The following is a 16190-nucleotide window of genomic DNA, read 5'->3' on the forward strand; positions in this document are numbered from 1 at the left end:
ACATAGTTTCTTGACCATAGGAGAACAGGTGAAGATATGTTTTTGATTAATTCAATTTTTTGGGAAGAGACGAAGGTTTTTTGCACAATGAACGTTTATTTTGATTTGTGTTGGAAGCCGTCCAACTTTATAAATAAATAACCTTTCACATTACAAACTGGACATTGGATCTTTCTATTACAGTTTTGAAACTAAACCTCCGAGCAACCATATAGTGACCGTGTAAGATCACCACACCTATGGGTGCTCAGATGTTGTCTGCAGAGGGGAAATCAAAATGACGATGGGGAAAAAGGATGGAATGATAATAAAAGAGGGAGGGAGGGAGGTAAGGAAAGAAAAAGGGGGCGTGCACGAGAAGCTGTCGACGTGGCGCTGCTGTGTCTGCATTATTTAACAGCTCATTAACCTGAACCTGAAAACAGACAAAATCAAGAGTTAACTCACACACACAGACGGTCAGGGGGCTCCAACCCCGTGAAGACCTCCGCATCATGATGAGATATCATTTTTAAAGGAGGGTTCAATTCCTTAGACATCACCTGCTGTGTGTGTGTGTGTGTGTGTGTGTGTGTGTGTGTGTGTGTGTGTGTGTGTGTGTGTGTGTGTGTGTGTGTGTGTGTGTGATGTGGCATGTTCCCCTGTAGCTCCAATGGCCCAAAGGGAATGACGCCTTAAGAATGCTTTGTTGGGGAATAAAAAATGGTTCTTTAAAGACTTTGTGGTTCTACGAAGAACCATCACCTACTGGAGAACCATTCTTTTGTTTGAGGCACCTTTACAGGTTCTTTGAAGAGATATTTAAGAAAATGGTTCTTTCGAGAACCCTGGTTTGAAAGGTTCTTTGTGGAACCAGAAATGGTGCCTTAAAGAACCATTTATTAAAGGTTCTTTGAGACACCTTTATAGGTTCTTTTAAGAGCTATTTAAGAAAATGGTTCTTTAAAGAACCCTGGTTTGAAAGGTTCTTTGTGGAACCAAAAATGGTTCCTCTATGACATCACTCTGAGGAACCATTTTCGGTTCCAGATGGCATCTTAATTGTTCTGTGTGCACAGCAGAAACAAATAAAAACATGTATAAAAACATTAAGACAGGACATTCTGATTTAAAACAAGACAATTATATATAAATAAAACATAAAACAAGCATTAATGGCTTAAAAGTGAAAAAGTGGCGTTTTATTGTTTATTTTGGTCACCAAGCATCAGCCTAAGATCTGAACAATGTATAATTATTATTATTATGAGTTTGAAACCACAATATTTTCCTTCCTCCTCCTCGTGGATCTTCATTAACGTTCTTGAGATCATGACCAACGTGTCACACTTCATTAATTTACTCAGCCGCGCGGTCGAGTCCATGATCTATGACATCACACATGTGTATGTCGCGCCATGAAGAGAGATGCTAAACGGTCTCCGTGCTACACCACTGTCGTAGCAAATAGTTATTTTTTAATAAAACAGTCCAAAATATTAAAAACACATACCATCCCCTCTATCTTTGGATCCCCAATCGGTTTAATTGCTGAAAAGACATACTTAAGCAATTTTTACATTAATCATTCTGCTTAAAAATATAGACGACTGGGAAAAAAAGAAGAAAGAAAAGGAAAGGAAAGCTATGAAGTAACACAATAAAGGAGAGATCAAAGGAATAATAAAGGAAGGATGGACTTGTGGGTAGTGTTGGCTCAAATGGAGCGTGAGGGGGCAACTTCTGCCTCCTGGAGGATTTCTCTTCAGGTCATCAAGCATCACATCACGCAGACGGACGTGCAGCTCTGTGGTCACGGACCCAGACGGTCTTTACTCCTTCTGGGTCTTCCTCTGGTTCTCCCATTCACTTTCATTTCCTCTGTGAATTCACTTTCAACCAATAAACCAAACAAAGCAGAATTATTCCCACAAACGTGCTTGTTCTGACTGACTGGTGCTGGTGCCTATATATATTCATATATATATATATATATATGAATATATATAATGAATATACTGTATATATACAGTATATATACAGGACTGTCTCAGAAAATTAGAATATTGTGATAAAGTTCTTTATTTTCTGTAATGCAATTAAAAAAACAAAAATGTCATGCATTCTGGATTCATTACAAATCAACTGAAATATTGCAAGCCTTTTATTCTTTTAATATTGCTGATTATGGCTTACAGCTTAAGAAAACTCAAATATCCTTAAATATTAGAATATCATGAAAAAGTATACTAGTAGGGTATTAAACAAATCACTTGAATCGTCTAATTAACTCGAAACACCTGGAAACACTTTTCAAATGTTTGATTTTGTTTTGCTGTTATAAATCTTTTTTTTAACTTGGTCTGAGGAAATATTCAAATTTTATGAGATAGGATTTTAGAGTTTTCTTAAGCTGTAAGCCATAATCAGCAATATTAAAAGAATAAAAGGCTTGCAATATTTCAGTTGATTTGTAATGAATCCAGAATGCATGACATTTTTGTTTTTTTAATTGCATTACAGAAAATAAAGAACTTTATCACAATATTCTAATTTTCTGAGACAGTCCTGTATATGCATGGACATTAGCACAACACATCACACTAAAGCCAATAGAAGTCTGTTTATTCTCTTAAACATCAAAACTTAATTAAATGGTTTAAAAATATTAAACTGTTGAAAATCGAACATATCATCTCATATATATATATATATTTATAAATACATATATATATATAGCAAATCTAAATATATTATATATTTATATATATATCAGAGATATTTCGATTCATTTATATATATATATGAGAAATTATATATATAAGAGATGTCTTTATATATATATATATATATATAAAGAAATCTGATATATATAATATCTCTCATATATATATGTATATAAATCGAAATATCGATATATATATATCATATATATTTAGATTTTTTCATCAATATATATATATATACATATATCAGAGATATTTTGATCTTTAAACAGTTTTATTTCCTAAAAAATATATAAAACTACATTATTACATTGAGACTACTTTACCAGTGTAATAACTCGGGTTCATGTAACTGGTCCTTGAGGTGGTTTGTGTCGCGTACAGAAAACAGACAAACGCTGTGCGTTGCATATTTAAAAATAAAACTACCAAAACCACGTGATTGTGTCTTATGCGATGAGGTCGGTGTTACCGGGCCTGACGGACTCACACCGTCTCCACGGTGCAGGTTAAACCTCCTTCGGCTTACCGGCCTCTGCCTCACGCTGATAACGGCCGAGCTGTCTCCTGTCTCCTGTCTCCTGTCTCCTGCTCCTGCTCGCTGGAAGTCGGTGGATAAAGGTGCAAAAGCCTTTTTGTGTGAAGGCGCCGCGAAACAACGGCGAGTGAGTGAGTGCCTTTTCTAATTTATCTCTTTGAAGTGAATTGACATTCAGCTCAGGATTGTGGTGGAGAACACCCCCCCCCCCTATCTTGAACCTCCTCTAAACTTCAGCACATGAATTAAATTCAGTTTATTTTGTATGGCCCAATATCACAGATTAGGAATTTGCCTCAGTGGGCTTTACGATCTGTACACATAAGACATCCCTGACCTTTGACCTCACATCAGATCAGGAAAAATAAATCACCAAAAACTACATCAGCACAGCCATGACAGGAGGCATCAGACACAGCCAGGTCCAATGGACCCTACGAGACGTGAAGGCGCAAAGACTCCGGGGAGGAAGCAGAGTTAGTAATGTGTGATGGAGAGATGTCAATTCATCCATAAGTAGAGAGAGAAGAGGAGAGAGGTGCTCAGTGTATCCTAAAACGTCCCCCAGCAGCCTATCAGCCTATAGCAGCATCTCTAGGGGCGGGACCAGGTGAACCTGATTCATCGTGTCGAACTCCATCTCTGCCACGGAAACAAAATCGAAGTCGATGGACACGGCCGGCGGGCGATGCAACGCGGTCGGACGGAGGAAGCGGAGGCGTGTGACCGTAAAGGCCGGAGCGCCGCGTCACCGCCGATGACGGTCAATCCGGCTTTTAGAGATGCGCTCCACTGCAGGCGCCACAGCACAGCTGGAGGTACTAATAATAATAATAATACTTAGATTAAACCTTTTTCCCTGTGTTTATGTTTTTCTGGCATATACCAATGCAAGTAATGACTGTTCCCTCTCTGCAGCATCCGTGTAGCTGCAGCATCACGTTGGTATACTATTATTAAGAATATACATATTTATATATATATATATATATATATATATCTGTGGTAAACATGTTGTGTTTTGGTCATACGACGCCTCAATCTTTAATATCCACTCTCATTTCGATTTTATATTATTACAAAAGTGTTTTACGTTATTTTTTATTCTTTACTATACTGTCATGAATTATCGTGAGTTTTGCAACAGGAGAACGATACCACATCATATCTGTAACATCATAGTTTTATAATATATAATGGTCATGTGACATCAGTATTTCATGTTTGAATGCTTCTTCTGGCCATCTGACTAAAAGATTTTTTTTAAATATGATGAAATGTCTACCAGCTCCGTCTATTAAATGTAATCTGTTTACATTGTGATGAAGAGTGATCAGTAATAACTAGTTGTTTTCATGTTGGGAACATCAGATTTATTTGAAATACCTTCTCCAAAATGGAAAGCATACAAATGAGTAAGCCCTGAGAACAACTACCCTGGGTGTAATTGCAGACTTGAACCAGGAGGGAGCGCACTTTTCATACCATCGCTATACTGTATTTTGACTCTTCAGCTCTTTGTATACACTACAAAGCTCTTCATCAGCAAGTATGATGAGGAGCAGAGCATCAACATCCAATGGGATTCACTGGATGCATAAATAACAGTAGTCAAAATATAGCATATGTATTAATCATGAACTTAATAACTAATAACAATTGTGAAAATCTGTTGCATCACATGTGAATTATCACACAGCAGTATGCAATATATTTATATACATGGTCTAAAAAGGTGAGCATTTGAATAAGTGCACTCTTGGTGTTATGAGCCCTCTTCTAATCTATGCTTTGAGTGGGAATATGTATGCATTTCAATTATTATCTTTCATGCCCAGTAATCCTGGCACTAAAACATCCAGAGAGCGATTACATCATTGAATTATTTAACACTAGAATGAATAAATATGAGTGTGAAAATGTAATTCTCTCTCTCTCTCTCTACATGTCTGTCTCTCATTCGCCCACAAGGCTGTTCGCCCAAAGGCACGTGAGTAATTAGTCCATATTGTATCAGTCTGGTAAAACACAGAGCTCGTATGTGTATATATATATATATATATATATATAAATTAATATATATATATATAGATATATATATAACACAGAGATCAAATACATATATGCACCCTTACGGACACACCGAATGAGTAAGCCTTCCCTTTTTTCTCTCACTCGCTCTTTTATATATATATATATATATATATATATATACACGCACATACAGTATAGCCATATCATTATTTCAATATATATATATATGTATATATATTAAGAAATGATATAATCTCATTGTAGTAATATATTAAAATAATGATATATTTATATATAAATACATATAAATATATATTATACATATATGAATAGATATAAAAATAAATATATAAATATACATATACATATATATACACACACACACAGTATAGTATATATTGTCATATCTTTATTTTAATATATGTATATATATTAAGAAATTATATAATCTCATTATAGTAATATATTAAAATACTGATATATTTATATATAAATACATATGTATACATATATGGATATATATATATATACATAAACTTTTTTGACTTGGAGATGTGGGTCGGGCAAGATCCCACATCTCTTGAAATAGGAGAGCTACCGCGAAGGTGGGCCGGGCAGGACCGGGCAGGTATGATGCCGTGCGGGCTTTATAGAGGCGGTGCACACTCGTTTCCCCTCAAAACCTTTGCCCGCGGTCCCGCGCCAGGAGATCGCCATTGTGTGCCCGCCCGGTCGACCAGCCGCTTGTTCTAGGAACCCGCGTCAGAGGAGCAGCTGAGAGAAGGCTTAACATTTCAGAGTGAAACCCTGTCATGTAGCAGCAGCAGCACCGACACACCACACCTTCAATGGGAGTGAGTCCCTCTGGAGCCCGGGATCACACTCTGAACGCTTGGCTTACTTCAATTAAGAAGACCTGTTGTGGTCTATGCCAGTTGTTCTATGCGTAAAACAACTGCATTGTTGTCATTCATCAGCCCTTCTGATAGTTCATGTATTTATTCCTCCATGGTTCTAATTTAGTAAGTGACCAATCACGCGTTTGGTCCTTGAATCCTTTTTGCGTAAAAGTCTTCTGCGTAAAAGTGCACCGCGGATTCAAACGTGGAGATTCCGGTGCCATTGGTCATAGATGTCCTCTCAGCTGGAAGGAGGCCTGCAGCTGGGGACCACGGACAAACTCCATGTACTCAAAACGGAAGACGTGACAAGTCCTGACGGATGCGTCGGTCAGCGCCGCGGCCGCCGCGGGGACGCAGTGGCCCCGGCCCCGGTCCCGGCTCCGGAGCGCCACGCGCCGCCGCCGCCGCCGAAGACGCGCAAGATGACCCGGAGCCCCAAATGCGCCCGATGTCGTAACCACGGCGTCGTTTCGTGTCTGAAAGGCCACAAACGCTTCTGCCGCTGGAGGGACTGCCGCTGCGCCTGCTGCCTGCTGGTGGTGGAGCGGCAGCGCGTCATGGCGGCGCAGGTCGCCCTGAGGAGGCAGCAAGCTGCGGAGGTGAGGAGAGCACAGGGGAGGGCCGGTCGGTGATGGAGGAGAAACAGATGGCGCAACCATGACCTCCGGGAGATGATGACCCATGAAGAGATAGTGATATCAGAATGAGCCCAACACATGAGTTTAAAACAGAGTTGGAAGTGAGACTAAAGGTCAGAAGTCGAGCGAATGGTCTTTATACCTCTGCATATACTTTTCTGAAAATGTATTAATTTTCTGAAGAGGAATCGCACAAGAAATATTTCCCACGCAGAATTGCTTAGAAATAAAAAGCTGCAATGCGGACATTGCAAATGTATTATTATTATTATCCATATGTTCAACTATAGAATCCTGACCATCTCATGGCCACGGAGCATCACATACAAGACTGTATAGGATATTTATTAAAACCAGATTACACGCAACTACAAAACAGAATATTTGAGTTACTTCTTTTCTATAAGCAAGTTTGTGAGCCAGGTTAGTTTATTCATCTTCTTTTATCCAGAAAGTCTTGTAAAGATTTAACTATCTTTAACAATAAATACTTATGTATATGGTTTGTGATATAAATGGGGATTATAATTTAGGATTTTAAGGATAATGGTAGGATTTCTGCATCGATCTTTACCAAAAAAAGATGTTTTCTGAAGTGTGTAGAATATGACGTGTAGGCCAGGACTTCTCTGCAGCACAACAATATGTTATTTAAAATATTGTGCATACTGCAATTTACAAATGTATTATTAACCACATGTTCAACTTGTGTGTGTTACAACAATACTGCTAAATATTTAAAATCCAGAATACACATAACTATGAAACAGAATTATATTTTTGGAGACTTGAAACATTTGAGTTACATTTATTTATTTATTTTTCAATAAGCAAGAGTGAGCTGCCATTCATCTTAATGTATTCAGAAAGTCTTGGACTATCTTTAACAATAAATACTTTATATATATAAAAATATATACACGTTTAAACTTGGAGCTTCAGGGTGGACAAACAGAAAAACAATTTTAAAAAACCCCAAAACAACTTAAGCAACCCAAACTTACCATAAAATGATATTGTCAACAGGAAGTATCCAAATAACCCACATTGTTAAATGTCTTAACAATAAAGAGATCTGCTAGCCTCTATACTGTATCTATTTGCTTTAATAACCTTTGGGGCTCAGTCTCAGTATTATATTCGTATGTCCGAGTGTCTAACCCCGGTCCCCGTGTCCCTGCAGGGTAAGCGGGGCGCCGTGTGTGCCGGTCCATCGAGGAGGACGGCGTATCAGCGTTACGCCCGAGCGGCCGAGCCCAGCGCGCTGGCCAAGAGCATCCTGCAGGGTAACGTTTCATTACCGTGGAAACGCTCATTAAATTCCTTCCACGTGCGCACAAATACTTTACCAACAAAGCTGATTGTGAAGTGCAAAACATAATTTAAAAAGCACTGACAAAAGCACTGACTACATAATTCAGCTCCATATCTTTGTTGAATGATTTGCGAGGACATCGATTCACTGAAGTTTACCTGTTCCCAGCCGTATAGCCGGTGCTTTAGATTAGATTAGATTAGATTAAACTTTATTGTCATTACACATGTACAAGTTCAGAGCAACGAAATGCAGTTTGGCATCCAACCAGAAGTGCAACAGAAAGTATCATAATAAATACAGGATGTACAGATTATAGTAAATAAAGCGCTGTACAAGAGGGCGGTTTCTATGAGCTCAACCAAAAACCAATCCAAAATAAATGTTTGACTTTGTGGATACCACACACAGAAAAATGATGGTTCTTAAATGGTTCTTTAAAAGGCTTTGTGGTTCTACGAAGAACCATCATATACTGAAGAAACATTCTTTCGTTTGAGAGACCTTTAGAGGTTCTTTGAAGAACTCTTTAAGGAAATGGTTCTTTAAAGAACCCTGGTTTTATAAGCTTCTTTGTGGAACCAGAACGGGTGCTTTAACAATCCTTTTTTTAATGTTCTTTAAGACACCTTTAGAGGTTCTTTGAAGAACTATTTAAGGAAATGGTTCTTTAAAGAATCCTGGTTTGAAAGGTTCTTTGTGGAACCAGAAATGGCTCTTCTATGACATCAATCTGAGGAACCATGTTTGATTCCAGATGGCACCTTCATTTTTGCTTCTTGTCCCGAGACAGACACTGGTCCCCACAAGGTCCCTAAACAAACACATTTTACACACACACACACTTCACAACACACACATGCTACTCAATGCTACTGCATTTTCAAGTCCTGCTTTTTTTACTCAAACTACCAGTTCTTCTTCTTGGATGTCATAACCATGCATTTCACAACACATTCATAAACAGTGTATATTAATACCCGCTGACATGCAGTCGAATCCTTTTATCTTCTCTACAGCCCCCTCAGTAAAAACAAACATGACACTGCTAACCAACTGCTTAATTAAAATAATGAAGAGCAAAGTACTCAAACATAAACATCACAAATAATTAGTTTGGAATATAATAAATAATTCCGTGGTAAATGAAATTCGTGAACACGGAAAACAGCAGCGTGGCTTTTGTTTTTTCCGTGCAGGGCTCAAACGGCCGGAGGAAGACGCCTCGTGCTGGCCGAAGCAGCCGCAGAGCGACCGGACGCACTTCACTTGTCCGCCAATCAGCAGCCGGATGAGGAAGAGGCGGGCCTTCGCGGACAAGGAGCTGGAGAACGTGATGCTGGAGCGGGAGCTGAGACAGAGGGAGCTGCACGGCAACCTTTCCTTCTCCTCCTCCTCCTCCTCTTCAGGCCTCGTCCCTGTGCTCCACCCTCCTCCTCCGCCCCTGCCGGCCTCTCCAAGCCCCACCTGTTGTCTTCTCAACAAGGAACACGCCGCCGCGGGGGCGTCCGGTTATGTGCCCGTGTTTAAATATAAGCCTCTGTATGAGTGTGACTTCCAGTTCTATCAGTTCTTCCACCTGAAGAGCAGGTCAACCGACTTCTTATGCCAGAGCTCCGAGCTCCGACGGGATGTCGAGGGTCTGAATAGCTGCCAAGGCCGTGAAAAGAAAGACTCCCCAGAGCTGACGCCTCTCCCATCGCGACCGATACTCAAACATCACGGCGGCACCTCGTCGGGGCTCCACCACGTCAAAACCCCCTCGAAACCAACAGAAATAATAAACTCCACCGGCCCGTCAGCCGTCACACGCTCACTTTTCGGATCCAATCTGGGCATCTTGGGTTGGCCAGACGTCGCCGCACACAGCAGGACTTTTGAGCCCAGATCTCTGACTGCTAAGGGCGGGTGCGCAGACACTTCTGCCGATCAGGCAGGTCCTCACGCCGACTGGGTCAAGGGCCCTCGCGGCGGCTCGGCCAGGAGCCCCGCTGTGAAGCCATTACCGTTCTCGGTGGAGGCTCTGCTGAGGGCCTGACGGGGCTAATGGAAAAGCAGTGTGCACTTTGTTGATGTGTGCGGACTAAGAATCGCTCTTGAGTGAATAAATACCCCCACGAGAAATTGCTAGTTGTGTAAAACAGGTTTTGAAAGACTTTTCTTTGACGTGGCTGCTTGGTGTTCAGGGAAATATGTATGCACAATTTCCAGAACTTTAATTATTTTGTCTTTTTTTTTTTTCCTCTTACCTTTTTATATAAATGTATTTAGTTATATTTTAAATATGATATAACAATGAAACATATATGTACTTGATTACGAGATTAAAAAAATGCTCTGCCTACATTGAGCATATTTTGTACAGAAAATATGCTAATTGTTGTAATCGTTTTTTCATATTTATACAAAATCGTTCTGCTTTGACCCGCTCACATCAATCATATTATCTTCTCCTTACATGCAAGAAGAAATGTACAGAACATTCATATTACAAAGTTGACCAAAAAAAAGTCACGGAATGTTTGAACTCGTGCCCACACATTGATCTTTGAATCAAAGTGTAGATGTGGTTGGCTGATCTCTCGGGCGCTGCGTGTCAAAACCAACCAGGTGCTCAGAAATCCCTCTTAAAGCACGAGAAAAAACACTGGAGGGAGGATCATGAGGCAGAGAAGGTGGTTTCCCATGTCGATTTCCCCCTCCAAAAGCACAGAAAACAGATAGGACTGTGATATTTTAGCATTTTTTAGGGTTAGGGTTAACCTTTATAAGTTCTTTGAAGAACTATTTAAGGAAATGGTTCTTTAAGAACCCTGGTTTGAGAGGTTCTTTATGGAACCAGAAGTGGTGCCTTAAAGAACCATTTTTTAAGGTTCTTTGAGACACCTTTATAGGTTATTTTAAGACCTCTTCAAGGAAATGGTTCTTTAAAGAACCTTGGTTAGGGTTAGGGTTAACAAAAATGGTTCCTCAGATTGATGCCATAGAATAACCATTTCTGGTTCCATAAAGAACCTTTCTAACCAGGGTTCTTTAAAGAACCATTTCCTTAAATAGTTCTTTAAAGAACCTCTAAAGGTATCTTAAAGAACATCAAAAAATGATTAGTTAAAGCACCCGTTCCGGTTCCACAAAGAAGCTTATAAAACCAGGGTTCTTTAAAGAACCATTAAGAACCATTTCCTTAAATAGTTCTTCAACCCTAACTAACTTTTTACCATGTGACAAATATGGATACATTATTTGTTGGTATAATCTTAATTCTTGGCATTATTTCAATTGTAAGACTTTAAATTCAATCATCACATAACTCACACTTTCATATCACCATCCGTTGGAATGAGGGTAGATGGAAAATATGGGGCTGTGCCTGCGTTGCCTAGGCGACATTGTTCTTTGTTGACCAAGTTAGTTTGAACACACATTTGATCCATATCCATTTTCAACTTTTTTTTTCTTCCAGCATTGTAATCTCACAGAGATGGAGGTCAGATTCTTTTGACAACTCTGGACCTCGTGGCGTCAACACCGAGCCGATAGCGCCGCTCCGTGTCTTTGTTTGCTCGTATCTAGCGCAGCATAGCGGAACGTCTTTCTATATCTGCATCTTCACAGAGTCAGAGCGACAGATTGGCTACGGAGGGAAGAACAACGCCGTGAGCCCGAAAGCCACAGAATATGTGCCAATTGTGATTTTTTTCTTCTTTCTATTATTGTTTACCATCTGCAGTGATTTTAACAATATTAAAACCCTCTTCCTTGCAAATTGCCATTTTCACGACGGTGATGAAAAGATGAGCAACAGTCACAAAAGGGCTTGATAATGAATTCTGTGACGAATAACACATGAGGTATGAATCAATTTCGCCCCCCCGGCGAAGGAAGAAGGGATAAGCTCATTTATCCAGTAGTTCCCCCCATGTTTCATCCCGGAGGGTTCACTTCTGAGACGAGATGTGCGGCGGCTTAATAGACAGAGACCCCCGCTCTGAAATGACATTCACGTTTCCACTGTTCTTGGGAGGACTGTTCCACCCACAGACACATCATGGTTCTTAAATGGTTCTTGAAAAGGTTTTGTGCTCTTCGAAAAACCATCACCTACTGCAGAACCATTCTTTCGTTTGAAACACCTTTATAAGTTCTTAGAAGAACTATTTAAGGAAATGGTTCTTTAAAGAAATCGAATTTGAAAGGTTCATTGTGGAACCGGAAATGGTGTCTTAAGGAACCATTTTAAGGTCCTTTGAGACACCTTTATAGGTTCTTTGAAGAACTATGGAAGGAGATGGTTCTTTAAATAACCCTGGTTTGAAAGGTTCTTTATGAACCAGAAATGGTGCCTTAAAGAACCATTTTTTGAAGGTTCTTTGAGATACCTGAATAGGATATTTGAAGAACTATTTAAGGAAATGGTTCTTTAAAGAACCCTGGTTTGAAAGATTCTTTGTTTGAACCAAAAATGGTTCCACAAAGAATCTGAAGAACCATTTGTAGATGGCACCTACATTTTTCTGTGGGCAGGGCCAGACAGATTAGCTTTATTGTTCCATGGTGTTTGGATTGACGGTTTGAATCGATCTGTAATCACCAACATTATCCTTTCATAGGTCGATGGAAGGAAGGGAGGGAGGGAAGGATAAAGGGAACATGAGGGATGGGGGTGGGGGTGGGGGGGTTACTTGATTCAGGCCAGTGTGCTGACACAGCAGTTACAACCAGTTGAGACATGTTTTTGGAGTTGTAACAGAACAAACTCTTCCCCCCCACCCCAAACCCTCTTCCTTTTGTCGCTCCACCGTGGTGCTCCCTCTCTTCAAGCTCTCGTCGTGCCTCATTTCCATTTCAGCAGGATTGATTTCCCGTCGCTGTGTTGAGGGTGGAACAAGCTTTGCTTTGGCCTTTTTTTTCTCCGGTGACTGATCTTCATATTTTTACCCCACACACACTCCCATCAGCTGCAGAAGGGACTCGAAAGATGGGGGGGGGGGGGGGGGGACAAAGAGAAGATCTGAAAAAACGGGAGAGACGTGACAAAGAGGTTACATGCATTCCTGCTCATTTAAAAAAAAAAATTCACCCCCATCCTGTTATTTAATACAGGAGGCGCTCACCTCTCCCTCTTCCCATTGATAACCAAGACGCATCACCCTACTATCAAAATGATCTTTGTTTTCCCATTGCCTCCATGTCCTTTTACCACCTTGTGGTGTTTACACAAGCTGTGTGCCAAGGCAGATGTGCAGGGAAGGTAAATTCTCATGCAAGTGCATTTTTGGACTCCCTCTAAGACCTCAATGAGGCAGCCAGACCTCTCTAGTTGCTCGGTATGATCTTGGTGTCAGTCTTAGCTTTCCCTCTTGGACAGATCATCAGCAACATTTAGTATCAGGGTTCAGTGGAAAGCCTTTGATCGCGCTGCCAGCTCTCAGAATTACAGAATGATAGTCGGCTAAATGAAAAGCACGTCTTGGTGTGAACTCAATATCGTTATTATAGAAGGTTTGGATAATATGATGAACTCTCCAGGTTGATAAAGACTCTGTTTCTGACATACTGAATTTGAATTGACAGGACAAATTAGAATGATGATCTCGTTGGTCCACTCAACATGGCTGCATCTGAACTAAAGACAAGTGGTCATAAAAGTCCTCATGAACCAGCAGCATTAGTTTTATTGATATGATTTTTTTTGGATTACTACACACAGAAACATGACGGTGCCATCTGGAACCGAAAATAGTTCTGAAGAGTGTTACCATAGAAGAACCATATTTGGTTCCACAAAGAACCTTTCAAACCAGGGTTCTTTAAAGATAAATTCCTTAAATAGTTCTTCAAAGAACCTATAAAGTTATCTCTAAGAACATTACAAAAATGGTTATTTAAAGCACCATTTCTGGTTCCACAGAGAACCTTTCAAACCAGGGTTCTTTAAAGAACCATTTCCTGAAAGAATTCTTCAAATAACCTATAATGGTGCCTCAAATAAAAGAATGGTTCTTCCGTAGGTGATGGTTCTTCAGTAGGTGATGGAACCACAAAACCTTTTAAAGAACCATTATTTGTCTGTGTGTAAGGCAAAGCTTAAGACAAGATTGTTACATCATACTGGTGATTGCTATAGACTATTCACAGAAATCGGTCGAGACAGCGTTCACCTTTGAGGAGACGAAGAGTTCCGAAATGGAGGAAGCTAACAGTATCTCGTTAGCTACATTCACTTGTCGTTAACCTCCTCTGTTGAAGTGAAAACTGAACCTCACAAAAGAGTTTTGAAGCCGGCAGTCAACGGTACAAATCCATCTTTTGAATAAAGTTGATAACTGATTTTTTTCTATCGTGACCAAAATGAGCGAATGAGTTTGCTGATGAACCGTTAGCAAGATCTTTTTTTGCTACACCTAAGTAGTTTTCTGCGAAGATGGAAGTTTATTTTGAAAATAAATGCACGTAAAGGGTTGAAATTGACACATGTTGCTGTGTTTTGGAGGAAAACGCACAAAAGATGAGAAGTACCTTTTTGTACGATATCCTAGGAACCGTTGTATGAGGATACGTTAGCGAGATTTGTTTTTCGCTATTGTAGTTTTATCAGTTTGGGGTTTACTCCAATACTCAATTGCACAATAAATACAAAACTGTATTTGTATTATTATAATCCAGTTTATACAACTGTTAAATTAAGATACTGTTCAAGCTAATAGTAACTTATTGGCAGTGAGATATTTATTGTTTATGTTTCAGATTTTTTTATAGAAATTGTTCACTTGGAGTTAATTTAGTAATGTAACAAACTTCCGGTGCATCATTAATTAACTTTTTTCCCCTCAGTCAAGACAACATGAAACTTACTTTCTCAAAGAACAAATACCTGGGTTTCTTGCACAGCTTAATTTATTATCATATTTCATTTCTCCAGCTGCTAACGTTGGTGTGCTGATGAACATTTATTACTCTGCAGGAAGCATTCCTTAGGTTTATTACAACATCGAGTATGAGGGTTTCAGAGGAGAGAGTTAAATGTTTCTGCCGGCTTACCACGCACCTTGGATTCTCTCCTGTCCCACCCTGCCCCGCAACAGCCCTGTGCTCGTGGTGTTCGGGAGCCACTGGTGTAACGTTACGCTACAGCTGTGTGTGTTTGAGACTTTTTGCTTTGATTCGCGCACACAGACGAGTAATGAAAGCGTCTTTAGTGCGGCATCGCTTCAGTCGATGAGCAATCATCTACATGTGACACAATGACCTCTCAAAATAAAAAGACAGGATACATATGTACGATATCCTAAGAACCGTTGTATGAGGATACGTTAGCTAGATTTGTTTTTCACTATTGTAGTTTTATCATGTTTGGGGGTTACTCCAATACTCAATTACACAATAAATACGTTTGGATACATTTATGAAAGTTAACATCACTGGATACTCATTTAATATCTGGATCATATCCTGTACAATAGAGAGACAGCGAGTATGTGTGTGTCTTTATGATAGTTCAGGGAGGATATTGACATTTTGGGATATATATTTAACTTTCTTGCCAATAATTAGAAATAGAAGCTACAGCCATGAAGTCGATTAATTTAGGTGAGCTTCCAGCCTTTAATCAATCATTTTAACGTTATTTACAGATTAAACTAACAAGCAGGGTTGGAAGTAAGACATTAAACTTATTGTAATAACTGCAAAAAGTCATTTTTAAAGTCTTTTTTTTTTTAGACCCATTTCTTTATCTGGCGTACTTGTTGCAACCGTTAAATAATGAAAGTCACATAAAAAAATACTTAATAAACGACGAGAATGCAACAAAAAAAGGAGTAAAATCAGCTGCTCCAGCAAAATAAATGCTGTCTGGTATAAATCTGATGTTTTATTGACCCATTCATCCACACCATCTTGATTATACATATTATAATTATACTTCCTCCTTCGCTCCAGTCATAATTACGACAACCACGAGAGGGCTTTGTCACTTGATCGTAAACACACATATTTTGTGGGGGAAAGAAATTCTTTGAGCCGAGACAGCGGGTACAATCTCACCCGTCATGATGT

The 16190-nt window shown here is 39.6% G+C and overlaps 1 protein-coding gene across 1 annotated transcript; it reads left to right on the plus strand.

The window, feature by feature from the left end:
- Positions 1–5966: 5966 nt before the first annotated feature.
- On the plus strand, positions 5967–10381 carry dmrt2b (doublesex and mab-3 related transcription factor 2b). Its single transcript, XM_056414957.1, has 3 exons — positions 5967–6778; positions 8001–8103; positions 9332–10381. Exons 1-3 carry the CDS (start codon positions 6410–6412, stop codon positions 10168–10170), a joined length of 1311 nt encoding a protein of 436 aa, XP_056270932.1. The 5' UTR covers positions 5967–6409; the 3' UTR covers positions 10171–10381.
- Positions 10382–16190: the final 5809 nt, after the last annotated feature.

Source organism: Pseudoliparis swirei, chromosome 5 (genome assembly GCF_029220125.1).
Source record: "Pseudoliparis swirei isolate HS2019 ecotype Mariana Trench chromosome 5, NWPU_hadal_v1, whole genome shotgun sequence".
Classification (NCBI taxonomy): domain Eukaryota; kingdom Metazoa; phylum Chordata; class Actinopteri; order Perciformes; family Liparidae; genus Pseudoliparis; species Pseudoliparis swirei.